This window comes from Rhagoletis zephyria, unplaced genomic scaffold, assembly GCF_001687245.7.
Source record: "Rhagoletis zephyria isolate East Lansing unplaced genomic scaffold, Rhagoletis_zephyria_1.1 Rzeph_scaffold_00485, whole genome shotgun sequence".
NCBI classification, from domain to species: domain Eukaryota; kingdom Metazoa; phylum Arthropoda; class Insecta; order Diptera; family Tephritidae; genus Rhagoletis; species Rhagoletis zephyria.
In genome coordinates, this window is record NW_016157569.1 from 141,512 (window position 1) to 168,527 (window position 27,016).

At 33.7% G+C, this 27,016-nt stretch overlaps 5 protein-coding genes across 10 annotated transcripts in view; 4 read left to right on the forward strand and 1 right to left on the reverse strand.

The window, feature by feature from the left end:
• Positions 1-10,736, reverse strand: part of LOC108359886 (GATA zinc finger domain-containing protein 14) — a 35,780-nt gene extending 25,044 nt beyond the window's left edge. The window contains exon 1 of one of the 3 annotated variants that reach the window (XM_017611959.1): positions 10,714-10,736. The gene's annotated coding sequence lies outside the window, so the exon portion shown is untranslated. Of the gene's footprint in view, positions 1-402; positions 1,124-10,713 lie in introns of those variants that run through there. The other 2 variants (XM_017611960.1, XM_017611958.1) reach the window with 2 other exon arrangements.
• LOC108359888 (uncharacterized) overlaps positions 1-20,473 on the forward strand; it is a 47,187-nt gene extending 26,714 nt beyond the window's left edge. Inside the window, exons 1-3 of one of the 3 annotated variants that reach the window (XM_017611962.1) lie at positions 14,714-14,860; positions 19,302-19,368; positions 19,442-20,473. In XM_017611962.1, the coding sequence (XP_017467451.1) occupies positions 19,315-19,368; positions 19,442-20,329 (942 nt within the window). In that variant the 5' untranslated portion in view covers positions 14,714-14,860; positions 19,302-19,314 and the 3' untranslated portion in view covers positions 20,330-20,473. Of the gene's footprint in view, positions 1-14,713; positions 14,861-17,526; positions 17,546-19,301; positions 19,369-19,441 lie in introns of those variants that run through there. The other 2 variants (XM_017611964.1, XM_017611963.1) reach the window with 2 other exon arrangements.
• Positions 3,720-5,273, forward strand: LOC108359889 (peritrophin-44-like). The gene is made up of 5 exons (XM_017611965.1): positions 3,720-3,782; positions 3,851-4,108; positions 4,193-4,664; positions 4,733-4,841; positions 4,929-5,273. Coding segments are annotated over exons 2-5 (819 nt in total). The 5' UTR covers positions 3,720-3,782; positions 3,851-4,107; the 3' UTR covers positions 5,166-5,273.
• On the forward strand, positions 10,093-11,492 carry LOC108359877 (probable chitinase 3). Its single transcript, XM_017611941.1, has 4 exons — positions 10,093-10,130; positions 10,377-10,426; positions 10,496-11,076; positions 11,150-11,492. The coding sequence occupies exons 1-4, from the start codon at positions 10,093-10,095 to the stop codon at positions 11,393-11,395; spliced, it is 915 nt and encodes a 304-aa protein (XP_017467430.1). The 3' UTR covers positions 11,396-11,492.
• A 3,653-nt stretch (positions 20,474-24,126) lies between the features above and the next one.
• Positions 24,127-27,016, forward strand: part of cmb (combover) — a 21,391-nt gene continuing 18,501 nt past the window's right edge. The window contains exons 1-3 of one of the 2 annotated variants that reach the window (XM_017611955.1): positions 24,127-24,544; positions 24,636-24,736; positions 24,959-25,129. In XM_017611955.1, coding sequence (XP_017467444.1) covers positions 24,683-24,736; positions 24,959-25,129 — 225 coding nt within the window. In that variant the 5' untranslated portion in view covers positions 24,127-24,544; positions 24,636-24,682. The remainder of the gene's footprint in view (positions 24,545-24,635; positions 24,737-24,958; positions 25,130-27,016) is intronic. The other variant, XM_017611957.1, reaches the window with a different exon arrangement.

Here is a 27,016-nt window from a genome sequence, read left to right on the forward strand (position 1 = left end):
CGAGATACCTTAATGGTCCTTGCTAAGCTATTTTTTTATTGAAACCTCAAAATCTGCATGAAACGTAGTCTAATCATTTTTAAAGCAATCTTGTTAGCGCTTGTCCCCTCTTTGCCAAAAATGTGAGCACATATGTATGACTGAGTAATTGCGACATTTGTTTAATTTTACCTCGAATAATGATATCCAGCATTAAACACTACAGTAAGAAAACTGTGTATTTAATTCTATCAGCAACTTCTGCTTTATTTACATACATAGGTATGTATGTATACAGTTCTCACTTTTCCTGCTTTAAAAACCTACTTAAAAATATATATCTACTATACTTTTTGGGTTCAAATTTCTTGTATGCACTCGCACTGACCAAATTTTGTTTTCTTTCATACTCGCCATACTCACTTTTATTTCAATTGCGCTCACGGCTTCTACTTTCGCCTTCAGCACGTTGCCAATTAGTTGCTTGGTCTTCTACTTTTCTTTGTTTTGGCGAAATTCACCTTTCGTCTGACACTGCTGTCTTCAGCGCGTTTGGTAGACGCGAATACACAAAAAAAAACCAAAAAAAAAAACAGAACACTTGTACACAAATAAATATTTGTTTATATATTACTTTTAACACTATTTTGAACACATAAAGTGCTGCTGTCGCTGTCGCTGCCTCTGCTACTGCTTGCTGCTGTTGGTCGCTTGAATGCAAATTGAAGAATGCATATACGTATATATGTAAGTATATGTGCATATGTGCGTGTATGTGTGGATTGTCCCGACGAGTCCTTGAAAATTTCCCTCGGCTTTTACCTACTTGCACCCAATTCTTGGCAACTTCGCTTATACTACATTTTCGCACACACTAGCCATGGCGAAATGCAATATTTTCGCCTATTGGATAGTCGCGTTTTCGCGATTTATTTTAATAAAATACAAACTCTTACATATTTCTATATTAATTACGAATAAGTTGATACTAATATTTTTAAGCTTAGATGGCAGCTAAACGATGTTTGTGATAGATATTTTTCTTTATTAATTTCTGTATTTAGTTAGTAATTTTTTCACGCGAGCTACTTTTATACACTAGTGAATGTCACTCAGCTTGCTGACTCGCGCTACTGTCGGTCGTGTGTCTGCGAAAGGACTAAAACATAAGCAAACTGCTCGGTCACATTCATGTGGAGCTGCTCTTCTATAAAATGTCTTTGCTCTCAGCGACTGTGAGAGATTTGGCAGGATGAAAGCTTATTGTAGGACTTTGACATCTTGACCGCTTATGTTATGCCATGTGTGTGTGTGTGCATGTGTGTGTGTACTGAATTGATGCTGCCTACTCTTGTGATGCTGCTGCTTTACTTGCATGTATGTATTCATATTTTTTCAGCGCAAATGTCAGTCGTACTCCGAAATCATGCGCATACGCTTTTAACTGAATCTTCAAATGGGAGCTTTACCTGACGTGCGTTAAAATTTAAAAACTTAATATTATGGACTTCAGACATTTTCTGCATAATTTGTCTAGCAGAAATAAAATTAGTGACCTGTACCTGTACTCTATGATTTAGTCAGAAATTGTCCCGAAGATAGTACTGAGGCTATTGTGAATCCGTGTATGGCAACGACTTCAGTCTATTTCTGACTAAATTCTGCAGTACGGGAACGCGCTATTGGATTTATCTTCTGTCATATCACACTTCCGTCGGAACTACATACAACTTTGTTGTCGTATGTATGTACTGCGACACAGTCGGTGGTGCGCCTGAAATTATTGCTGCTCTGAATCGGCAATTGGAACGTAGAAGTACTTTTCATAAGTAATTGACTTAATCAAAAAATGTTCATTTAATAAAAGTCTAACAAACTGCGCGTGCAATTAAAATGAAAGCAAAAAACTTATTTCGAAAGTGTTATTTGCTGTTTCGCCAAATATTCAATTTATCGACGAGTCAGATTCGAGTTATCAGTTGTTAACATACTTATAAATTATGTATGTACACATCAATACATATTTGTGTATATACAATTGTACATACATATGTAAAAGCATGTAAAAATGCTTTATGTTATTGCTGAGGTAAGTATACATATTCTGCAGCTTCTTGGGTAAAAATCCGTTGATAGCGCTAGATATGAAAGCTAAAAGACGCTTTTTTTATATTTTCGAGAAAATTTGAAGACGTTTTTGCAGTTATTTTTACCAATATAAAGAAATGGTATAGTTGAGAGAAAATAATGTCATGAAAAATGTAAATGAAAATTTCAATGCATTAATTCCGAAGAAATAATGCCAATGATTTTTTTTGTTTGTATTAACATTAAAATGTTTAAATGAATGTTGTTGCAATAATTTATTGCATTAAAATTATAACAAGCATTAAAAACCCATTAACCAATTTTATTTTGAAGTAAAAACTCTTTACTGACGTTGAGGGTAGAATTTTAAGGTCAAAAAAGATAGTAACGGACGTTAAGGCTGGTTTTCACTATGTCAAGTTCTATGGCATCAACAATCAACATAAAAATCTACAAAAGCATTCTGAGTTGCATACACATTGGCTTTTATTTTCATAAAGCATCTAAAAATTTTTAGAAGAATTTTTCTACAAATACACATAATATAATGAAGCTGAAAAAACTATTAGTAATTATTCCAAGTCCTTCCAAAAGAGGTTATTCATCTTTCATTAGAAAAAAATTTAATGGTTTTTAACAATGCAAACGAGCAAAAGTATTAAACATTTTAGTGCATTAAAATTTTTTCTTTAGCATTAGCTTGGATAATTTAATGAAAAAAATAGCATTAGCATTACATTTTGCAGAATAAATGCATTGAAATATTCATTTTCGTTAAATTTCATAAATTAATGCATTAATTTTTTTTACTTTAACATTATTGCTTTAAATACCATTAATGCATTAAAAAATTAATACATTTTGCACAACTCTGATACGTATATACTTTAGTAAAATAATGAATTAGTATTCTGTCAAAAGAACCAAAAGTACAAAATATTTTTGATTTTTTTTTTTTAAGATCAAAGCGAATACACAACACCGTCAGAAATTATCAAAAATCAACGAGATTTTGTAGTAACTTCAAACCAGAAACTGTGACAAAAAATTTTGAACATTTGCTGAAAATTGGCAAATTTTGCTAAATATTTTAAACTTATATTTAAGTGATTTATTAATCGAAATAACTACACTTTCATAAAAAATTAACAAATTGAATGAATTGCAAAGTTAACTACGAATAACGGATTATTTTATTTATCAATTATTTTTGCCTATATAACCTCACTTTTGTGTGAGTGGTCAGAAAAGTATACTCGTGGGCGCGGAATTGAACTGCCAAAAAGGGAAACTAATGAAAAACGCAAGTGTTTTTTGTGAAATAAAAAATATTTTCTTAATTAACACATCCTCTTCTGTGGCAATCAATAGTTAGTTTATCGATAGCCAATAGTTTTTTGTTGTTTTCATACAATTTTCCTCATATGTATTTCTTTGCTAAATAATATTTAAATTAAATGATTTGGAGTCGATTTGTTTTCGATTTAGATTGGTTAATACGTAAATAATGTGTTTTTCACAATTAGGAATTGTTTCTTCATAATTCATGCAGTAGACGGTTAGGAAATATATGAAATTAAAAAAAAAAAAAACTGTACTCTCTAGTCTGTTTATTTAAAAAAGAAATATACACATAAAGCCGAGAACCTGTATCTACGAGTGTAACATAATGAAGTTCAATGTTTTAGGAAGTAAAAAAAAAAAAATCTATTCTTGTAAGTATGTACAACAAAATAAAAAAATGCCGCTTCTATAATTTCAATACTTACATATGCTTCCACAGGTACAACAAAAATAGGCTTCGATAAGATTGGAAATTGATAGCATCTTTACCATCGCCTGAGTGGCTACACGCTGTGATACGCGTGACTATGTAGCTATTAACATCGTATGTACGAATATAAAAATGAAGTCATTCTATATGGAACAAACAGTACAAACTTTGCTGTTTAACTTGACGACATTTACGGCCGCTACCGCTTAACTGCCCCGGGACAACTCTTAATTGGCAACTGGTTCTAAAACATTTTCCCAACGAATAGTGAGTGAGTGCCATACTGGAAACAGGATATATTTTTTGGCATTTAAAATTTTTTTTACCATCCAAATTGCTCAATTATTTTAGTGAATCGCTTCTACGCCATCGGTTTACTGGCGCTCTTCGCCATCATCGCCACCAGTGGTAATGCTGCGTCGGTTAATGTTTGCGAGGGTGTGTCCGATAACATTTTTATTGCGGATGTAACAAACTGTACCAACTATTACTACTGCAACAATGGTCAAGCTATCGCACAGCAATGCCGGGACAGTTTGTACTTCAACGCGGCCTCACAATCGTGTGTAGCAACAAGCTCTGGCTGCTTGACATGTGATAAGGATGTATTGAATTCAACTGCGCTGATCAAAACTTGCAACAAATATGTGCTCTGTTTCGCTGGCACGCCTGTTCTGCAACAATGTGCTGACAATTTGCAATACAACCCCAACTTGCGGGCATGTGATTTGCCAAGGAATGTTGATTGTGTTGCAGATCGCTGCTCCATTTACCAAGATCCTCAAAATATTGTCTACGTTCCCAGCGTATCGGCATGTAACAGGTAAGAGTGCAAACGTTCACGCATACATACATTGAAAATTCTAGTTAATTTTTGTTTTTCTTCTGCAGATATTTTATCTGCATGAATGGCTTGCCACAAAATCAATCCTGCATTTCTGGTTTGTACTTCAGCAGCGATTGTAATTGCTGCGACTTGCCTGTTAACGTTAATTGCACAGTTAGTTTACTTTTGATACACATGCACTTGCTCGTTTTTTCTCTCTCTCCCCTTCCTGATACGATATAATTTTTTCTACTTTTCTAGATTCCCAGAAGTAGTTCACGAACTGTTTCCTTGCAAACTGCTGCTATGATCGCTCCTCGTATGGTTGACATCAAATGCCCTATTGAAGGTATTCATTTCCTTGCCCACCGCAATCCCAATCAGTATTTCATGTGCGTCAATGGTAAGGGTGCTCTCATGACCTGTGCAGCGAGTCTGTACTTTGACAAGGAAGTTGGTGCTTGCCGTCGTTTAGAAGACATTCAAACGAAGCATTGACATTTTTCGTGGTTCAACAAATGCAATTCATTGCATACATATACCAAAGTGCATTAAATTTTTGTGGTGTGGGTAAATTGGATATTTTTGCAACATAAAAATATTTAAAGAAAACAAGGTGAAATCATTTTTAATGAAAAAATGGGAATGAGATTATGAATGTTGATTTCATTGGGAAAATAGAGTAAAGAGGTTGCCTTAAGATGAGCAGACTTCTAAAAAAGTAACTTTTAAGTAAAAAAAAAAACTTTTAAGTTTAAAAAAAAGCACAACCGACATCGTTCCTCATATATAAATTTAGGATTACCGTTGCTTTATTCACGATCCTGTGATCGGATGTAAACCAAATTAGTATGGACCACCTATGAGGTACCATCGTTCCGATAAAAAGAAATCGGTTCACGTGGTCCAAAGTTATGCGGCAACATACATTCACTTTATAGAACCGAACTTTATAAACCCAGCGCAGGTTTCAAATATCGTCATTTCAACTTTCACTAAACTAATTTTGCAAGATAATCAGGACTGTTTTTCCCGATTTCAAACGTTTTCGATAATATGCTGAGGTAGACTTAGGGCCGGTTGTTCAATGTCTGTTTATCACTACCTCCCAGTTAAACATCATTATCGGCAATATCGACATCATGCATATAAATTTGAATAAAGTTTCATTGAATCTGAAAAAGGTTTCATTTAATTTGAAAAAGGTTTCATTTAATTTAAAAATGGTTTCATTTAAACTGAAAATGCTATAACTTGTGGTCGATAAAACAGTTTTTGTATTTAACCAGAGCTTCTACCTCCGATTTGTTTTAACCAGACAATGAACAACCGGCTCTCATTGATATAATTGAACCAAGTTTGGTTGAAATCGATAAGGCGGTTACCGAGATGCACCTTTGTAGTCATAAAGTGGGCGGTGCCACGCCCAATTCCTAAAAGTCAATATCAGTCTTAATTATTTCTAAAAGATTGTCGCAACTATTAACTTGGAATAAATTAGAGTCCTTAGTTATTGAAATTTCGTATTTCTAAAATTTACCCTTATATGGAAGTGTAATTCTAGTTCGATTTTAATTACTTTTAACGAATTGCTTCTCCGTACCGAGTTTATTAAGTCCACCGAGTTTGGTATAAATTTATAAATCGGTTAACGAAAAACACATTTGTGGTCACAGGGGGGCGGCGCTACGCCCACTATCTAGAAATTTATAATAACCTGATTTTGTGCTAAGTGGTTATTGCAATAATCGATTTTAAGGAAATTAGCTTTAATAGTCACTGATTTATCGCAGTTTTCATGTTTCTGTAAATTACCGTTATATGGTAGGTGGGCGGTCATTGCGCGATTTCAAAAATTTTTAGAAATTTCTTACCGAGTATAGTAATTTGCTGTCTCCATTAGCGATTGTTCATTTGCTGCTATAGATCTCCGGCGATGAATCGCTTGTGGAGACCGTTCATCGCAATCGCAGGAGATAGATAGCAGTCAAAAAATATTCATCGCATTTATTATTCTTGGTAACACTTTCGCCGTGAATTTCTGTATATGTTGAGCTTTCTTTTATGAATACTTTGACGATAATTTTTCGGAACCCGTTCCCTATAGTTTTATACGAAAAATTCGAAAACGAATTTATTTTCGTAAACGTTTGTCGGGTGGAAAGCTTTTACTTTGCTAAAGCTTCAACCAATTTTTGATGATTAAACTAATGTGGCATGCAACTCAGATATTTTATATAGACTCCATGTTGCCGTGGTCCGATTAACAGAGTTGCCTCCTGTTGAAAATTTTTTGTTCAATTAATTAAATGAATTGCCGCAATATGGGTATCAATGGAAATGGGCTTGAGAAAGCTTTATCTCTAAGCAACCTCCCAGACAAGTTCCTTTTTTTGAAACAGGTAATCTCGCGAACGGCTGGTCCGATTTTCATGAAATTTTGTATATAAATAGCTTTCAGCAACCACCATGTTTAGGTAGGTGGACCAGGGACCGATCTATCCGTAAAAATCTTATTATGGTCCAATTTGCTTAAAATTTAGTACGTAGGTAGCTTTTTACCTAGATTAGAATATTTGATTCGTTTTTTCCGGGAAGTGGACCAGGAACCGATCCAATCGAAGAAATCGTATTTATGGTCCGATTTGCTTAAAATTTGGAACGTAGGTAGCTTTTTGCTTAGATTGATAATTCTTTTCCGTGAAGTGGGCCAAAGGCCGATCTATTCGAAAATGTTTTATTTATCGTCCGATTTGCTTGAAATTTAGTACGTTCCTAGATTAACATACAGGATCCATTTTTTCTTCTAATATGTTCCGTTTTGCTTGAGATTTGGCGCGTAGGCAGCTTACTGCCTGGATTAACATATAGGATACTTTTTTCTTTTAGGTGGACCAGGGACCGATCTATTATATCGAATTTAATTGAATGATTATTTTAAAGTTCAAAATGTTTTAAGGCGCCGCAAAGCAAGCGGGTATTGGCTATTTATCGATACTTATTATCTATACCAATGGTATTAAGAGAATGGCCACCTTTTTGTAAGAAGTGACCCCGAGAACGGTTGTACCGATTTTTTTCGAAAAGGCTTTTTTGGTTATAGCCACCGCATATTTCTGGAAGCATTTGTGGTAGAGTCCTGGAACTTGCTATGAAGGTTTTGAAATCAATCCCATACTCTTGGAGAAAAGTGGAGGCTATTGGTAAAGAGGGCGTGGCGCCTTCCAAACGTACTGAAACTTTCACCTATCTATAAATACATATATAGTTCTTCGGTACGTGTGTTTTCGAGTGAGCTCCTCCTAAACGACCGAAATGATTTCAATGAAATTTTTGTCCTAAATTCCCTGTATACTTTAGGTTCACAACTTAAAACGCCAAGTGGCGCTGGAGTCGAGTTATTAAAAATCGTATTTATGAGCTGATCTGGCTAAAATTCAAAATATGTATTGGCAAATTGAAGGGAAATATTTCTGCGAAAAAATGGCTCGCCAGGTGGCTCTGGAGTCGAGTTATTGCTAAAAATCGTCAAGTGAAGTCATTCGGAGACACCAGGGATCAAAATCATATTACCAACGTTAAATTGACCACCATAACCATTGGTGATTAAACAAAATAAAAACAATTCTTGATGGATGCCTACAAATTCAATTCTAAGACGTTTATGGTATTTCATCTGAAATAAGTTTATGTATATTGGATTTCTGTGGACCAATGATGTTCTCTCATTTTGAAATTGCCACCACCTTTTCTATACAGATTCAAGGAACGCTTTTGTTAGGTTATTTAAGACGGCAATGGAGGATATGCTTTCTGACGACCACAAAACCAAATGTGAACGTGAATTGTGGTGAAAACTTTGTACCAAATATTTGAATAAGGAAAGAAATTTTGGACGAGACGAAGTTCGCCGGGTCTGCTAGTAACAGTAGTGTAACAGATTTATTTATTGTTAAGAGAATGTTGGTTGTATTAACTTGGAGTAAATTAGTGTCCTCAATTACTGAAATATTTTTACGTATTGCTTTTCCATACCAAGGTTTTTAAGTGCACCGAGTTTGGTACAAATTGATAAATCGGCTACCGAGATATACATTTGTGGTCATAAGTTCGCGGCGCCACGCCTATTATCCAAAAAATTATAATAATCTAATTCAAAGCTAAGAGGATATTCCCAGAATTGATTTTCAGTGAATTACCTTCAATAATTATTGATTTTGCGCAGTTTTCGTGTTTCTGTAAATTACCGTTATATGGAAAGCGGGCGTGGTTATCGGCCGATTTCAAAGATTTTTTTTCAGATATCTAAGATATAGCTTAGCCGAGATACAGCATTTCATCAGAAGTAGGCGGGGCCACTCCCATTTTCCAAAAATTTCATAATAGTCATAATTTGTTCCATAATTTTACTTCGCATACCAATTTTCAACAATTAGGATGCAATATTTACTGAAATATCGTAAATTTATCTAAATTGACATTTATCGAAATTTAAAAGCTTGTATACCCAAAACTATTTCTTTAATCATCACTTATATAACACCAATGTAAAGGAAAATAAATGTTTATTCCGAAATACATAACATAGTTGGGTTTGCCTTAATTCCCACAGATTTAACGCAACAGGACCGAAAGGTCCTAGAATTGTGACTTTTTCTCATATTTCGAAAACTATTTTTTTTTTTTTATTAATTGGATTCATATTCTGGTTCAGCGGCCTCAAGTTCATCTAAAAAGTTTAATTTGATTATTAAAATAGATCTAAAGTAGTGTAATTACCCTGACGGAAACAACTGATTTTTTTATTTAAATCAACTAATTGAAATACTACTTACTACCTTCTGTATGCGGATCCATCAGTACTTTTTAAGAATACAGTGCAGAAATCAAAATATTAATTTAAAACCGTCACGATCTTTCTAAAGGGTGAAAATTTATTTATAAGCAGCGTTATAATATTCTGTTTCCGGTCAACGGTGAGAGTTCGCTGAGCAAGTTAAAAAAAGTGAGGGGGACTGGGAAATGTTATTTGCGATATTCTCTATCGAATGTGACTAATTTTTTAAGTTTCCTTCAAAATTTTGTCAAATTGGTTTCTGGCCGCCTAAATCGTTCAAATACCCCTATGTGCAGCGCGAGATGAAAGTCACCTTGAAGAAGTTGTTGGTGCAGTAATATCGCAAAATTGTCCGTATGTAAAGATCAAATTATCAATTTTTTCTAGAAAGTGTTTTTAGATAAATTCGACATACATATCGTCGATGTTTTCGCAAAACCGCCCATCGATCAGTTGCAAAACCGCCTAAATCGCCATTGTGACAAAAACGAGATTTGGTAGGCCTGAACTCCAGGCATCGAGATTTATGCCTGAGAATCGTAAAATCGTTATTAAAACAACAGATTTGTAAAATAACAGCTAGAGAAAATGCCGCCTATCAAGGCAGTGCATTCAAAGAATAAACGGTTTTATAGCTCTCCTGTAAAATTTGAGTGCGGTAAGATAGGCGGTTTTGCAAAAACATCGACGATATGTACATACATAGTATATATACTACATATTATACATATGTTGGTATATTCGCGCAAACGTTTTTTTTTTTTTTGAAAAATTGATAACGAAAATTAGTCATATTTTGGGGTAAAATAAGACAGTGAATAGGCGAAACTATAAAACGGCCCAAAATCAATTAACTAATAACCATTTAAAAGTTTCAATTCGACGACGAAAGAGACTACACGAATTCATACAAATAAGACAAGTGAGTGGGAACTTGGACAGTACAGTCGTTTTAAACGTTTTTAAATATTTTTTTTTTATTCACTTTCAGTGAAATTTCTTCTATACACTTTTGTGGCTTGCACCACTTTTGGCAAACTTCTGGCCGACCTAGCTCCTGTGAACATTTGCAGTGGCGTTGCCGATAAGATATTCCTACCCTATCTTGGCGATTGCACGAAATATTACATCTGCATGAGCGGTCAACCTATAGAACGTGAATGTGAATATGGCTACCATTTCGACTCAAAGGAGCAGAGTTGTACTTACCCGGACGTGGCTAAGTGCCTGCCCACATGCAGCAATGCGCTGTCGTCCTTCTGCTATGATCGTACATGCACAAAATATGTGCTCTGCTATGCGGGTACACCCATTGTACGCGAATGCTCTGATGGGCTGCAATATAACGCCGAGACGGATCGTTGTGACTTTCCACAATATGTGGATTGTGTGGACAATATGTGCACCATATTCAACGATCCAGGAAATATCACCTTCCTCACCAGCAAGGCGTCGTGCGATAAGTACTTTATCTGCATGGATGGTTATGCTTATGCGCAGAATTGTTCCAAAGGTTTACTATTCAATACGGCTTGTAATTGTTGTGACTTCGCGGAGAGGGTCAATTGCACTGTGAGTTCGTGAATGTAGTTATAATTTAGTAAAAAATTATATTATGTATAGCAAGATTTTACATTATTTGTAGATCACTGCTGCTACGCGCAACATCATTCCTTATTCAAGAATGCCACCCAGACGCGCTGACATCGAGTGTCCCGCCGTAGGTGCCAGTTTTATTGCCCATCGTGATCTAGCCAAGTATTACTATTGCCTGAATGGTATGGGTGTTGTACTTGAGTGTACACCGGGACTTGTTTACGATGCTAAATTGGAAACTTGTCGTACGCCAGAAAATGTTGCACGCTCTCCCGGCAAGGCAGTGGTTGCCTAACATAATTTTCTTTTGATGAATTAATAACTGTGGAACAAGAAATTGCATGTAAAATATATGAAAATAAAATCTGAGTTCACACGGAATTTGTTAGCAACACAGTTTGTTAATTGTAAAGCTTTTTTAAAGGAACATATTGTTACCATAATATATGAGAGCCCTAGCTCATTTTCTTTTCAAACCCAGTATTGCACAAAAGTCTGCCGGTTACTGGATAAAGACCTGCTGGATTTTAAGATACCTACTACAGCATGAAAGTAGATATGTAGGTATGTGCTTCAATAATAATAGCTTTTAAAAGAAATTCGCAGCAAAAGAGCTTGATTTTCTATGAAGTTGTTTCATCACTCCGTTAGATACGCTAAGGGGAAATAATACATAGTAAAAATTAATACTTTATATTTGATTATCGTTTAAAAATGTTCGTATTTAAAAATAATATTTTCAAGCAAAAATTTATTACGCACGTATTTGACTATTCACATCTGAGTATGTATACGGGGCGTTCCATACCAAAATGGACGGGGTTCACACTTCATGTGTTTGATTTGTTTCAAATTTTTAGTGGTGATGGATAAACATAAATAATAAATAAATATGAAATTTGAGCTTGATTAATACATTTTTAAAATCTTTACAGCACAAAAACAAAAACAAATCGATTTAATAGTTTTCCAAATATCTCGAGAACGGGGCGAGGAAAAAATCACACATACACATGAAAAGACATACTTTTAAAATTTTTTTCGTGAAAAATTTTTCACATACAAATTATTTGAAAAAAAAATAGTAGTGGGTGTAACTGAGTGCGCAAAGATTCTTGCCGCAATTTGTTGATATGCAGAGATAGTCGGATTCGAATACCACTCCTGTCAACATGCAAATTAAATTTTTTTTTTTGTTTGTTAGTTTTTGGCTTGATTATTCACTTCACGGATGCTTTTTCAGAACGAACGCGGTCATTTTAATATGCGCGTAATTGAATTGAATATTTACCAGTATACAGTTGACGTTTATTGTAAGATTAATTACGTTTCTATTTGATTTTAATATTTTTTCCCCTCAGTGTACATATGTATATGTGTAAATATGTATGTAGATTTGTAGGTATACCTTTTTTAATTTTCTACTAATGTAATACGGGTCGTATGAGAAATTTTTTATTTTAACTAGCAAATATCCGGCGTATTTTTGTGCTGTATTGTAACATTTCATTAATACAATTTTTAAAACAGGTGGAAATCCTCCTCAAAAATATTTTCAGCATTTAACTTTCCTAAATTTCTTCACTTTGATGTTCATATTGCAATATTCAATTTATCTTATCAATTAAATTGACTTCAAATGATCAAACCAAGAATATTTTCGGTTGTAAGCCTCCTTAAACCTCTTGCTTTTGGCAGCCATATTGCAATATTTATACTATCTTATCAACTCTACTTTTTTTCTACATTTTAAATTAGACCTCTAGCAATACACCTGTGAAAACTGCATTTAATTTCATGCATTATTTTTCGAGTGATGCGCGTACCAACATACAGGCAGATAGACACAATTCTACAAAATTGTTTATCGGGCTTCTGTTACTCTAATAAAGACCCCCATATTATTTTTTCTTTGCTAGCTATAATATACAGATATCGGCCTGTTACAATTTTATTATATGTATAGATTACCTGATGCCAGTGATGGGCATGCCTAAATAATAATTTAAAAAAAAACTAGGGTATTCAGGCATTTCAACTAAAGAAATTAGTAGCTATTTAGGAGTTGCTTAGTACTAAAATAAATAAAATTAAAGAAGATAAATACTACATTACTATTACATACATATAACTAAGTATTTAAGTCCATATTTAGGTTTGCTAAACACAACCAAATACGTTTCAGGAAAATAGTTTATAGATACTTAGATATTCAGTTGAGGAATGCACTGCGACCAGGATATCTATTGCGCCCTCTTTAGAGCTGGAGAAACATCGATGATCGAAAGAAATTATATAAAAGTTTTAGTTTAGTTGTTTTTCTATATTTAACTTGATTATAATAAATTATATTGCTTTTGTCCCTTCAAAGGCTTGAGATCAAAAATTACTTATGTGGGGATAAATGAGCAATGTTTGTAGAGCCTTTTAAAAATTATAAAGATTTTTGCTGACGCTTGAATAAGTATTTGGAACAAACGTTGTATAAAGCTGATGCCAGATAAAACGCTTCGGGACTTATCGGGGATCTTTATACCATATTTTTCGGGACTTTTCCGGGCTTTTTTGGTTTTGATACTATTTCGAAATTTTCGACATTTCTCGGCTTTACTTTGGTATACAGTACATAGTGAAGCCATGGATACTAAGTGCTTTTATATCCGGCTTTTGTGAAGCCAAACTATACTAAGTAGTCCTGTAAGCGGTATTTCGTTAGGTGAAAGCAACTAAATAATTTTCTACTTAGTATTGTGAAAATAAGTAAATATATTTATTCTAAGTATTTAGTACACTTAAAGTACGTAAATACTATCTTACTGGGTACTTACTCACTATCATTCTTGGTACTTACTAATATCCAATAAACTTACGGCATTTGCTTTTTTACCAAAAAATTTTGCATTCTCAGTGTCCTCTTCGCACAAATAGTAAAGAGAGGGCAATGAAAAGGTAAAAATTTTTTGTATAAAAGAAAACGCCATTAAATATATAGTACTTGAGTGTAAATACATACGTAAATACTTTTTTACTTAGTATTTAGTATACACACTTTGCCCATCACTGCCTGGTACATAGATGAGGTGATATGTATATGTATGCATGTATATATATACTTACATTTACTACTAAGCCAAAAAATAAAAATATTATATTTTGAACTTCATCCCAAAACATTACTTACATTAGGTATGTACATACAAGTACATAAGTCAAAAATTATAATGTGATATTATATATTAATCTTATGACCTTAAATGGCACATTATTTTCAGTGTAGCTTTTTAATCGCAGAACTAGACATCCTATATTATAGATTCTTCTATATTTTTAAAGAGTATTTTTGTAGTAAATATACATACTATACATAAATAGTACATTTTCACATTTAAGCGAGAGCATTTTTCAGGCGCACATCTGACTCTGTGAAGACTTTTACGCACCTGCATATAGATACATATGTGTACGTACATAAGTATATTTATGTACATATGTACATTCTTGTCCATCTATTTATCTTCATGCATTTTCCCATATACATATACTTTGCTGTTCTCTTTGTTTTTCTCAAAAACAAAGCATCAGTTTATCTCAGATTTTCGGAAAATCCGCTGAAAATTTGTTGAATCAGTTAGTAGCCATTGAACTGTTTGAGGTGGTAATCGTGGTCGAAGACTCTATTAACAATATACAAGTTTCAGACTCCAAGATACATTTTGGCATTGGGTTGTCCATTTTTTAATAGAGCGGTGAATATCACTGTGTAAGTGACAATAATTTATCAAGAACGTTTTTCTTTTCATATATGCAAATTTGAAGGTGCCGAAAGGAACTTGAAAAACTTTATTAGTTTTTGTGCAATCACATGAAAATACATAAATGCTAACTATTTTTAGCATAGGTTGTTCGTGAAATGATTTTTATGCATTTGCGTATAGGGTGTTGAGATGGTGAAGTTTGTGTTGCGAAAGTACAATTTAAATGGTAAAGAACTAAAGTGTATTATTGATGTGAAAAGGCTGAAGTATCTCGGTGAGATATATGTACATACGTACATATTTTTTAGTCTTCTATTAACATTCTACAAGTAAGGCCTTTAACAGCTGTCACTTTAAATCTTGTATTATAATTATAATAATAAAGCAAAAATAAATAAAAGTGAATACGATTGCTCTAAAAGTAACGAACTAAGGATGTTCACACTTGCCCGATGATCAGGTTTTCTGGTTTAAAATTCTTAGTGATGTGCGATTAATCAATTAATCGGAAAAGCTGATTAATCGAAACCGGATTAATTAATTAATCAAAGAATAATCATTGTTGATTAGTGAAAATGATTAGTTTCCCGTTTAGCGAACATAAATAAAAGTGAATACGATTGCTCTAAAAGTAACAAACTAAGGATGTTCACAATGGCGCGATGATCAGGTTATCTGGTTTAAAATTATTGGGGATGTGAAAATTATTAATTTCCCAATTAGCGAACATTGTATATAAAAGAGAATACGATTGTTTCAAAATAACACACTTGCCCAGATGATCTGGTTATCTGGTTATAAGGGTTGTGCGATTAATCACTTAATTTATACATAGTAACGGTGTAGATCGTATTTCAAATCCAAAGTCGCAAATCTAAATGCAGATATGTGTGTGCATTAGGGTGGTCCAAAATAAGTAAAGTCGGAATTTTAATGCTCTTACCCCCTAGGATTTTTCTGTATCGAAAAAAATATATCCATATTTTTTATTTTGAAATCAAAAAGTATTTAGAGGCCGCTCAATGCGTCCCAAGTTTTCTATGTATTTTATACGGGGAAAACCCACTTTTCGTAGAAATCGTATGGATTTTCTGAAAATCTATATACGTCGATCGGAAAACTCTGGTACTCTTCAGGAGACCTCCAATAACTAACCCTAACCGCCAAAAACATGTAAGGAAATTTTTTTCAAAATGTTCTTTTGATACAGAAATGCTCCTATAGCATCAAAATTTAAATTTTGCAAAATGTCGCTTACATATTTTTGGCGGTTAGGGCTTGATATAAATGTATTTATGTTAGACTGCATCACCAAAAGAGTTGCGGGTTTTCCGCCGAAATTGCACAATTTATTATATTCGAAGACGTCCACCAAAATATTTCAGAAAAATATTAAAATTTACGTGATCTGGACCGATTTGAAAATACCTCCAAAAATTGATTTTTTTATGAATAAAAAAAGTTTCTTAAAGAACTTTTAGAAAAAAAGTGCCTCAGATGAAAAACAGTAAAAGCTGCATAAAAATATTTAAAAATATTTACAACGGAATCGTAATAATGAGATTTTTGATGATGGTTTTTACCTTTTTTTTTTTTAATATTTTTATTGAGCTTTGTACCACGATTGTTTATTAGGAAAAATTGAATTTACCGTTTTCCAAAGATTGGTTTAAGAAAAACTTGAATAACTGGACCAAAACTATTCCGATTTAGGCTTATTAGGTATTATTGGAAAGGTATTTTCCACTCTTTTTATTTGTGTGCAAAAACTCATTAATGTTTTGTTTCAAATACCAACACATCTTAATTCAACTTGGAATGACGCTCGTTCATCCTACCATTCTCTTTCGTACTTTGAATGAGCTTTTTTGCAAAGAAATAAAAAGGATGAGAACACACCTCTCCCATAGTCGGAATAGTTTTGGTTCAGTTGTTCTAGTTTTTCTAATACCAATCTTTGAAAACAGTTAAAAAAAATAAACATCAAAAAACTCGTTATTACGATTCCGGTGAAAAATTTTTTGTTAATATTTTGCGTGAACGTGATTGATAAAAATATAGTAGAATGTTAGTGTGCGTGATTTACAAAACCATCAACGTGAGCGTGCGTGAACGTGAGCCAAAATCACTCACGTGCCCATCTCTACTTTGCGTATGTACTAAAATAGACATTAAACACAAAACATGCATGGCGTTATCAAGTTTGGCTTAGGCGGGATTTCTATTTTTTAAATTTTGTTTGACTCTTTTCAGGAATTGCCCATATGCATGTAAATACATGCATACATACATACAACTGCCAGCATGCATTTTATTTGTTGCTTCGTTGCCCTATTAAATTCGTTACCACTGGTAACAAAGAACATTATTATTCAAAGAAAATACTCATCAAATTTGTAAAGCATTTTATCTTTGGAAAAAAATTTGTGCAATACTAAGAATATTTTGGAGCTAGTCAGAGGAAATTGAAGGAACTATAAAAATAGCAATCATTACGTAAGTACAATGTCCACTAAGGATGCCGCATTGGTCACTTGGAGCTTCCTCCATACTGTAGAAGACAAACCTCGCATTTACGTCTCATGTTGAAATAAAAACGATCAAAATTAAAATATTCAGTAAAAGCGACTGGGAAGATGACCATCAGAAACAAAGCAGCGGTGATCATGAACCTTTTCGTAGTACATTAGGTAACAGAATATTGAACATAAAGGCAGTGCTCACGGGGTTAAGAATTTTGAGTAACCAATCTGCAAATTCTATTTGTGTATGCGGCTCAAGAAACACTTCAGGGATGAGATTTTTTAATACCGTTTTGTCTTTAAAGAAGACAATGCATAAACAACTCCATTGGCATCATATATGTAATACTCCTATATTGGCAGTAACAGCTAGTGCCGTGCGAAAACGTTACAGTACAGATAGACACAACACATGCACAAAAGCGGTACTAGACTGTCTCGTTTTGATTTCGGAATGCTTTCACATTGAGAAGTTAGCTTACTGCCAATATAGAAGTATTACATATATGTTTGGCATGTGCTTATATACACTGAGAAAAAAACTCGTTGTAAAAATAAAATTTTTTTTATTTGATTACCGTTTAAAATTGTTCGTATTTAAATCAAGTGAAAAGTAATAAAAAAATGGATTTCCCTATTATACATACACCACGTATAATGGAAATATTCAATTCAAATACGCCCGTATTAAAATGACGCATTTTTCACTGCACGTCTCGGATGCTTTTTCATATGTAATTAAGAAAGTGTTTGTATACAAAGCGTTCACAGCGGTGACAACACATACACACATACACACATTAGAGTTGGGATACTGTCGATAGTACCGCCACTCGATAGTTTTCGAAACGATAGTTGAAAACATCGACAGGACTATCGTCGTGAGAGGTATTGAATTGAAATGATAAATTGCTTGAAAATTAAATAATTAATAAATTTATAAAATGTATAAATTATTTTGTAAATTATAGGGATTATATAAATTTGTTTAAATTTGAGTGCATCATAAAGAACTTCTTTTAATAATAAAATAAACGTATTATTTTATGCGTCTGAATTATATATACTTATATGCGTACACTTGCATCCACTTGAATAGCGACTGTTTGTTTAGTGTCTACTAATTTTTTATAAAAGTTGTACAAAACATAAACAATTAAAAAATCATCAAAATTTCAAATTTCATCATCAAATTTCTATAAAAATTTTGTGTAAGCGGTTTTATAGCTTATTAAATTTTACTATAACTCAATGTAAGCTTATAGTTGTTAAAAGTTCCAATAGCTAAAATTTTTTTTGCCGACTGTATTGTTAATTTTCTTGGATAAAAAAATTATTGCAATGTTAAGAGATGATAAGAAGAGGGGAGTTTCGCTAAAACCGACATCAAAAGCTTTCAAAAACTATCGATAGTATCCCAGCTCTACATGGTATGACATAATGCACTAATCGCGCGCTGTGATGTTGATTCAAACTCAACATTTGAAAACACATTAACATATATGGCTGAAGATGAGTATGCAAAGACGCTTGATACAATTGGTTGCTGCCAAGAGAGTCCGGCTTCCATTGCCATCAGATGGAAAATAAAATTAATATTTATTTACCTTTTTAATTATGAAAAGGCATCTGTGCACTTCACAACGACATATTTTATAACGTACGTACTCAAATTTTAAACGAGTCGGCTTGGTGCTCTTTCGTATGCGTATTTTTTTAAATTTAGCACTTTTTTTCTAAAATTATTCCCCTCAGTGTACATACATATACAAATATACCGACATCCTTGTACACGCGCTTTGCGTAGTTCAAATTTAATTAGCTAAAACATTTCATTGCGCGGATAATTTATAAAATTTCTATAAAGTTGAATTTACGTTAATGTTTATTTAAACAAATTATTTGTTTATACCATATTTTCCAGGTAAACATTAAAAATGGTAAACGAATTCAATAAAGGGCCTTCTCAAGAAAATTTAGCACTTGGCGAGGTAAATATTTATGCAGTTATTTAAAAAATACATGAAATAATAAAAACATATAAACTAAATTATCTCATTCCAGCGTTTGCTCTCCTCTCAACGTCAATTGCAGGAGATGCAGGAGGAACATCGACGATTGCTGCAAGAAATGGAAGTACTGCGTCACCGTGCCACCACACTGAGTGGATTGCATGACCAGCAATTCGGTCATTTGGATGAACAGAGCAGTGGTGGATTACTCACTCCGGCAACCAATAATGAAAATACAACAACCCAACAAACGAATGCCACAGAACTTAGCGCTTCGGAGCAGGTGAAACAAGAAACCACGACCACTGCAACTTCGACCGATGATGTGGAACAAACTAGTAATGTGAAAGCGAGCACCAGCAAAACTAAGTCAGCGAGCCCTGTCTCCGTAGTGAGTGCGCCTGAAAATGAGGAGGATGTAGATCCCGAAACCGCTGAGTATTTGCAGAAAAAGTTGGCTGAGATTGCGCAATTAAAAGCACGCTTTAAGCGCGTTCAGACCATAATGAATACTACTGATATGATAGAGGGGCATATCGCATCAAAGGTGGAAGGGCCAAAGAGTAGCGATACCACAAAAGCTGCCTTGGAAGCTGCAATGGATAAATTGCAAATGGCGAGTAGCTTATTAGAGGTGCAGTCACCGAGTGTTACCAGCACAACAACTTCAGTACCACAGCCCATTTCTAAGTCGAACGAAGAAGAGTTAGCTGCTAAAATTGACCCAACAAAGTTCGAAAATACGATCACAGATGACGAACAAACGCTTAATGCTTACGCGCCTTTGCAGACGCCCAATGAGGAGTTGCTATCAGCTATGATGAATATGTTTACTGATTTTACAGCAGACTTACGCAGTCAAGCGGATGATCTGCGTGCTGAGCGTGACCGTTTGCGTGCACTCAAGGAAGATCTTTTGCGTAGAAAGAGGCAGTCATAAAATACATATTTTTAGACGGAGTGGGCAATACTTAAACCAGCTCTGGATCTCAAAAATTCATTTTTTTTTAATAATATCGATAGTGTTGCTTAAACATCATTGTTATGGATCTGTTTTCATTGAAATTAAATTTATTTTAAACGTGTAAAGTTAATCACCCTTGGGGCATTTCGGTAAACTTTATCGAGATTCTACTGCATTAATGTGCACGTTTGAAGTGGTTAAAAATTACCGTTGATTTTTCATAACTTTTCTGCTGGGGCCTTTCACACTACCTTCCGCTCGGCTCACCTGAATTTAAATTTACATACGTATTAGAGATTAGACATATGTATGTAAGTATGTATGATACACTGCATCACTCCCCATACAAAAACAATCGGTACTGTTTTTACATTGGAATTATAAAATGTATTATATTCTAATGGCCTTATTCATAAAAAATAAAGTAGGTTTAAAGAGCTTTATAAATTGACGTTTTCATACATTTTTCAATTTATAAACCTTTCATAAAGCTACTTTATTTTTTATGAATAAGGCCATAAGACTTTCACCAAAATAATTTGGAATTTTTTTTTTTTTTTAATTTTTTTTTTATGAAAGCTTAAATAATAACAAAATTATTAAATAAACTAAAAGGAAACGCAGCGCTAGCAACGGAGGCTTTCGTCTGATTTGGAAAAATATTAAGATATTCCTCCAAAAATAAATTTTTTTATGAATGAGTTATTCAAGTTTTTCTTAAACCAATCTTTGAAAAAAGTTAAAACAAAAACAACGAAAATCTCATTAAGATTTCGTTGAAAATTTATTTTCAAAAAAAATCCTTTAAGAAACTATTTTTATTCGTAAAGAATACTATTTATGGAGGTATTTTCAAATCGGTCCAGCTCACGGAAGTCTTCAAATGTAATAAGTATTGTAATCCCGGCGGAAAAACCCCAACTTTATTTGGTGATGCGGTCTAATGTAGTATGTGTATATATTAGATTAGACTGAAAACCCGAATTTTCGAAATTTATATGAGATGCTTGAAAATCTTTAAAATCAGCAAGAAAAAATATGTTGCCGAAAATTCACCAAATCGCCAAACCAATATCGCCTATTTCCACAACTATTGAGCTATATGTCTGAAATTTCACACATACCATTGCCAAAGACCATCAAATCGATTAATATAAAATTTGATTTCAAAAATTGTTTGCGTTAACTAACGAAAATTAGTTAGTCAAAAACTATTAATCCCAACAACTTTTTGAGCTCTAATTTAAGAAGAACCTTTAGCACACCTTCAGAAACTATAATTCTCACTCATAATTTGTTCGAGTTAAAGGCTTTTTTAATTTCACGGGTAAATTCTGCGTTTTTTTTTTTATACATTCCAGATAATCCCATTTCACTTCCAGAATAAATAGAATGCATTTGAAATATACGTTAACATATCATCAGGAACGTTCTAAAGAATAAGTAACAAAAAAACGTATTAAAAACGTTCAGAATGAATAAAGAAATGCAGCCCGAATGAAAAAACAACGCTGGATGGAATGATTTACGGTGAATTCAGAACAATTCCTTGTCCTAGCCTATTCATCGTGTGGAGTTAAGGTCGCAATAGATTTTAAGGGTTGACTGAAATGATAAATTAAGCATTGCCATTTTTTTTATCGGAAAGACGGTACCTCAAGCGTTGTCCCATACAAATTTGGATTAGATAAACAATAGTTTTGTTAAACAAAATTAAGTTGTTTTTTAGACACTACTACCTAACCGCATATAAACCTCATACTTAGTTCTATTCACAAACCCTCCGTTTTCTTTAAAAATTGACTGAATTTTGCTTACCAAAATGTGCTTCTGAAAAATTACATTGTGATAGTTTATTTCAAACATTTTCAAAGACATGTCCTGGAGAAATTTCTTTGACAAAGTTGTTTAGAACGTCTCCGGCCTTAACTTTCGTGAACGAACCAAACTCCAGAAAGTAGGTCTTGGACTCTTTTAGGTGAAAAATCCGAAAGCAGTTTTTTACTAATTACACATGAGAACACAAAACAAAAAATTATATGAACCAGAGGTGTTTGGGGTCGCTGAAAACGAATATGGATCAGTGATTACTGATTTCGTCATTTTTTTCGCCATATTTGATTCGCCATGTTGAATTTTGAAATCTGACTTCAGATTCATAATGAGCGACCACGAAATCGTTTGCATGGCCTTGATTTTTTTTGTTATTTTTGTATTCGCCATATTGGATACGCCATGTTGATTTTTTAAAATCTGACTTCAGAGTCGAATTTCAGTGACCTCAAAAACTGAAACAAAAAATATAGAAACACAGTGATGTCTTTGAGCAAATACGTTTGTCCACCTAGATTTAGATTTCAGACCACTGTGTGGTGCTTTCAACCGAATATAACCATAATGTAGTCATGTTCGGTTTCAGGCACCCAAAAACATGGATACACGGAACACGCATACGTTTTAATTTTGTATGAAAATTCGAAATACGAACCCATTCAGGGTATAGTAAGGAAGTTATAGGAAGTGAGGGAGGGGTGTAATTAATTTTTTGTAGTCATTTTCGGTTTCAACGGTCCAAGAAAGATAGGAATACACACCCATATTAACTTTGGATGAAAAATTAAATTTGTGGTTGTACGAGGATGGGTGGTAGCGTGAAAATTGTCCGTTGAAGTTATTATTTAATCATTTTCGTCTTCAGTGACCCCAAAAACCTAGAAATAGTGGGGTCTACCATCTGGTTCAGAAAATTTTTTGTTTTTGTTTTCCTGTGTAATTAATATACAACTGCTTTCAGATTTTCCACCTAAAAGTGTCAAAGACCTCTTTTCTGGCGCTTGGTATGTTCACGAAAGTTAAGGCCTGAGACAATTTGAACAACTTTACCAAAGAAATTTTGCCGAAAAACCAACCAGATGAAAGTTAGAAATCATAAAATAGGGTATAACCCCTTGTTACAAGCTTTTTATTACCAGCGCAGAATAGACTTGTAATTGTTTATAATATTTTTTGTTGAGCATTGTCTCCCATACAAAGTACGCTCGGCAATTACTTTTATTTGGAGGAAAATGCCTAGCACCAGCAGCAAAAAAAAAAATATTATAAATCTGCGCGAATTTCTAGCGTTTTAAAATTTGCAGCTTAAAACTACTGAAATATAATGGGCTATGAAACTGTATACCCACAATTTTTCTAAAAAATTTTAATAAAAAGTTAAAAATTTGTATGTGTAATTTTTAAAGTTTGTTGAATTTTTATAAATTTTGTAAAAAGTTTGAAATGTGGATTAATATGGTGCTATGTAATGTGCTAGACTTTTATTAAAAATTATAAACACAAAATAAACAAAAGAAAAAATAATAAAAACTAGTCCAAATGTCACTAGACTTAATCAGCTGACCACAAGTGTATATATTATGACAAAGGTTTAATGTATCGAATCGGTATCGGGTACCGAAAAGAAAGTTTTCTTCAAGTTTTTTCTTCAAGTATTGGGTACCGAGTATTGGGTACCGCCAATTCAGCACATCACTATTTAACGAGGCTCGTAAATTTACGAGCTTTACGAGGCTTTCACGACTTAAAGAGAAGACGCCTACTGTGAAATGAAAAGCGGTTGGTTAACATTAATCTATTAGTTAATTAATGACTATGAAATCGGTCCATAGTGACTTTCATTAAAATCTCTGGTAGAGTTCTCGGCTAATCATGGGGAATTTACCCGGTAGCTACCTTACTGGGTGGTTTCTCAGCATGACTTTTGGCTTGTCAATCAAAATGTCAGAATGACAGGCAGATTGAATGGCACCTTTGATTACAAGGTGCGCATGATGATTCCATTAAAAAACCGCATATAAAGTCGGTACAGCAGCGCCACAACGGCTGGTAGTGCAGTGCTGAAAGAGAACAACAAAACAAACTGGCAGGAAATGAATGAAAGAATGTGTAAAACAAATGTTTGATGTGAATTTTCAAGTCGGTGTTAAAAATTTATTTCCCTCAGGAAATTTTGTAAAACAGTTTCATTTAATAAATCAGTGTCCGATGTACATATGTATGTAATAGTGAAATAAAAATCTGGAATATTAACTAACAATTTGTAAAGGAATAGTAAAAGTGCAAGGGGTGACCAATAAATGAATGCGAAGGCTAAAAAGGCTATTGGAAAGCGACACGAAAAAATTCGCACGCCAGGTGAGATATGTGAAAGGATAATAAGCAACTATGGTTACTGCGTACATACAATTTTTTCAAATACATTCATAAACCATCTTTATTCCTCTAGATCAATTGGCATTAAAAAAAATTTCCAAACAATAGGAGAGTGAGGGTATGGCACCAGTACGCAATGTGAGCACTGCACAGCCCCCTAAGCAAACAGAGATTGTAAGTATGTGTGCTGTAATGTAATTTAGGGCAGGACTTTAACCTCCATACCAACAAGTGTACAGTACATATATGTACGTGTTTATATATAAATTATATCCACGATTGATTCTAACATTCTTGAATTATATCCATATATAATTATGTATATGCATACCTCACAACGCTTATGTCATTGGAAAAGTGATAATGAATTGATAACGTATGTATTATATTTTACAGCAAAAAAGTAGACAACAACCACTAATGCAGCATCAATCAGATAAAAAGCCACATAAATCCACAATACGTTACCGCATTACTACTGGTTCCGGTGATAGGGGTGGAAGCGCAAACGGAGCAACTATAAAACGTTCAACTTTTTGTGTTCGCAGGCCGCTAAATGGCAATAATGTAAGTTTTTATAATGCTTGAACCTATGCATACATGTACGTGACGGTTTGTAGGTCAAGGAGCTATCTTGCATTATACCTTTGCATACATTTTTCAATACATTTTACAGTCCCTTGTGCAGGCCTGTCGAGAGGGAAGGTGTAAGGGGTGAATCCCCCCGGGCCCGGGCCTCTTAAATCCCCGAAATATCAGAACCATAACTTTTTTATAAATATAGGTATTCCGATTCGTGTTAATTGCTTCTGACTATAAATTAAAGAAAATTATCATATGGCCCAAAACGCGTACTGTTACCATACGTTTTGGCTCACGGTGCTTTCCAAATACCGCTGAAACTTGCTAGAATGCAACTTTTGCACAGTTTTTCTTCTTGCATCTGAAAGCATAAGTATGTGACAATATTTAATATAAACCTAAAATATATTGTACCTCCTGTTGTTTATGAGTTATAAATGTTTCCAAAAGCGGACTGTTACATTAAAATGTTTGGAAGTACTTTTTAAAGCTGCTTTATATTATCGAAAAAGTCTGCTCTCCCTGTATAGCTCAAGAACTAAGTATTTTTTGAACTGATAAAATTAATTTTGAGGTCAACACAAAAAAAGACTTTTACGTTACCTGTGCGATATACATACGTGTAGATTAAAATTAGGTTTTTAAATGGTTTGTAGTCTGTGTTATACAACAGGTAGTATGAATTCAGTAGACTTGCGATTTGACATGTAATCGAAAGAAACTAAGAACATGAAAATTATGAATAATAATTAAAAAAGAAATCTGTTGCTGTTCAGCTGTGGGTCGTTTCAGAAGTAATTTTCTGCTTAGAACTCGAGCTCGAGGTTACAAATGCTCCAAGACATTGAGGTTTTCGCGGTTAAGTACACGAAAATCGGCTCTAATGACCACTTTTCCTTACTCTATGCCATTTATTCCCACTCTTCAAAATGCGCCTTCGAGTGGGGCCTTACGATTTTTCCTTTAGAAATTATGGCCATTGGAAGATGAAGTAATGAGTTAGAAAGCATATGCTTGATTTGGCGAAGTTAGATTAGAGTACACGGCAGTTTAAGTGGCCGTATCTCTTTAAGGAAAAATCGTATAGCACCATTCGAGAGTGCATTTTGAAGAATAATAATAGTGTCAAAAAATATTTGAGATAATTCTAATAGATTTTCAAATGAGCCTCAAAAGTAAAAAAAGTAATTTTTAAGCAAAAAAACAAACCTGACTTCAATCTATATATATGTATATAAATGCAATATCTTTCGTAGGACCGCAATGCCTGTCCAAAAGGCTGAACTGATTTCGATTCTGTAAAAAGCACTTTTTTGGAACTTCTGCGTAGAAGGTTTTCCGATAAAAAAAATAAAACTTTATGTTGTGGTTGTCAAAAAATGGAAAAAGCTGAGACGTCGCAATTGCACAATTTCATAATTTTCCGTATATTGTATGTCCTATACGGCCATGATTTAATTATTAAAGGTTTTGTAAGTAGCTTTTTCTAAAATTTGAGACTCCCACCCACAGGGATGTTTTTTGGAAGCAGGAGGAAATGGGGAAGAATTCAATCACCTTCAAAAAGTAGCGAAGTTCCACAAAAAGGTGTTCATAATAGTGCATGGTAGTATTTGCTGTAATTATTTAATTGAAACCATCTTATTTACATCGAATATAACCTCTGATTGTTATTAAAAATATATATTTATATGAAGAAATTATTTTTTTATGGAAAAATTATATCATTTTGATAAAAAAGACACCACAAAAAACATTTGGCGCTAACTTTTCATTCGCGGTTAATACGGTAACGCGAGTTATTTGATGTTTCACTTTTAGGGCCAATTTTTCAGTGCAAGTTTAAACTTAGATCACGTAAACTGCGTTTGT

What these genes read in the sequence shown, in the direction of transcription:
- LOC108359877 (XM_017611941.1), top strand. Translation starts at nt 10,093, where the DNA reads ATGCCGCCTATCAAGGCAGTGCATTCAAAGAATAAACG. An exon ending in GTGCATTCAAAGAATAAACG is followed by an intron (nt 10,131 to 10,376) that starts GTTTTATAGCTC and finishes ACCATTTAAAAG; the next exon opens with TTTCAATTCGACGACGAAAG. An exon ending in CGGAGAGGGTCAATTGCACT is followed by an intron (nt 11,077 to 11,149) that starts GTGAGTTCGTGA and finishes CATTATTTGTAG; the next exon opens with ATCACTGCTGCTACGCGCAA.
- LOC108359889 (XM_017611965.1), top strand. An exon ending in AGCGTATCGGCATGTAACAG is followed by an intron (nt 4,665 to 4,732) that starts GTAAGAGTGCAA and finishes TTTCTTCTGCAG; the next exon opens with ATATTTTATCTGCATGAATG. An exon ending in CTGTTAACGTTAATTGCACA is followed by an intron (nt 4,842 to 4,928) that starts GTTAGTTTACTT and finishes CTACTTTTCTAG; the next exon opens with ATTCCCAGAAGTAGTTCACG.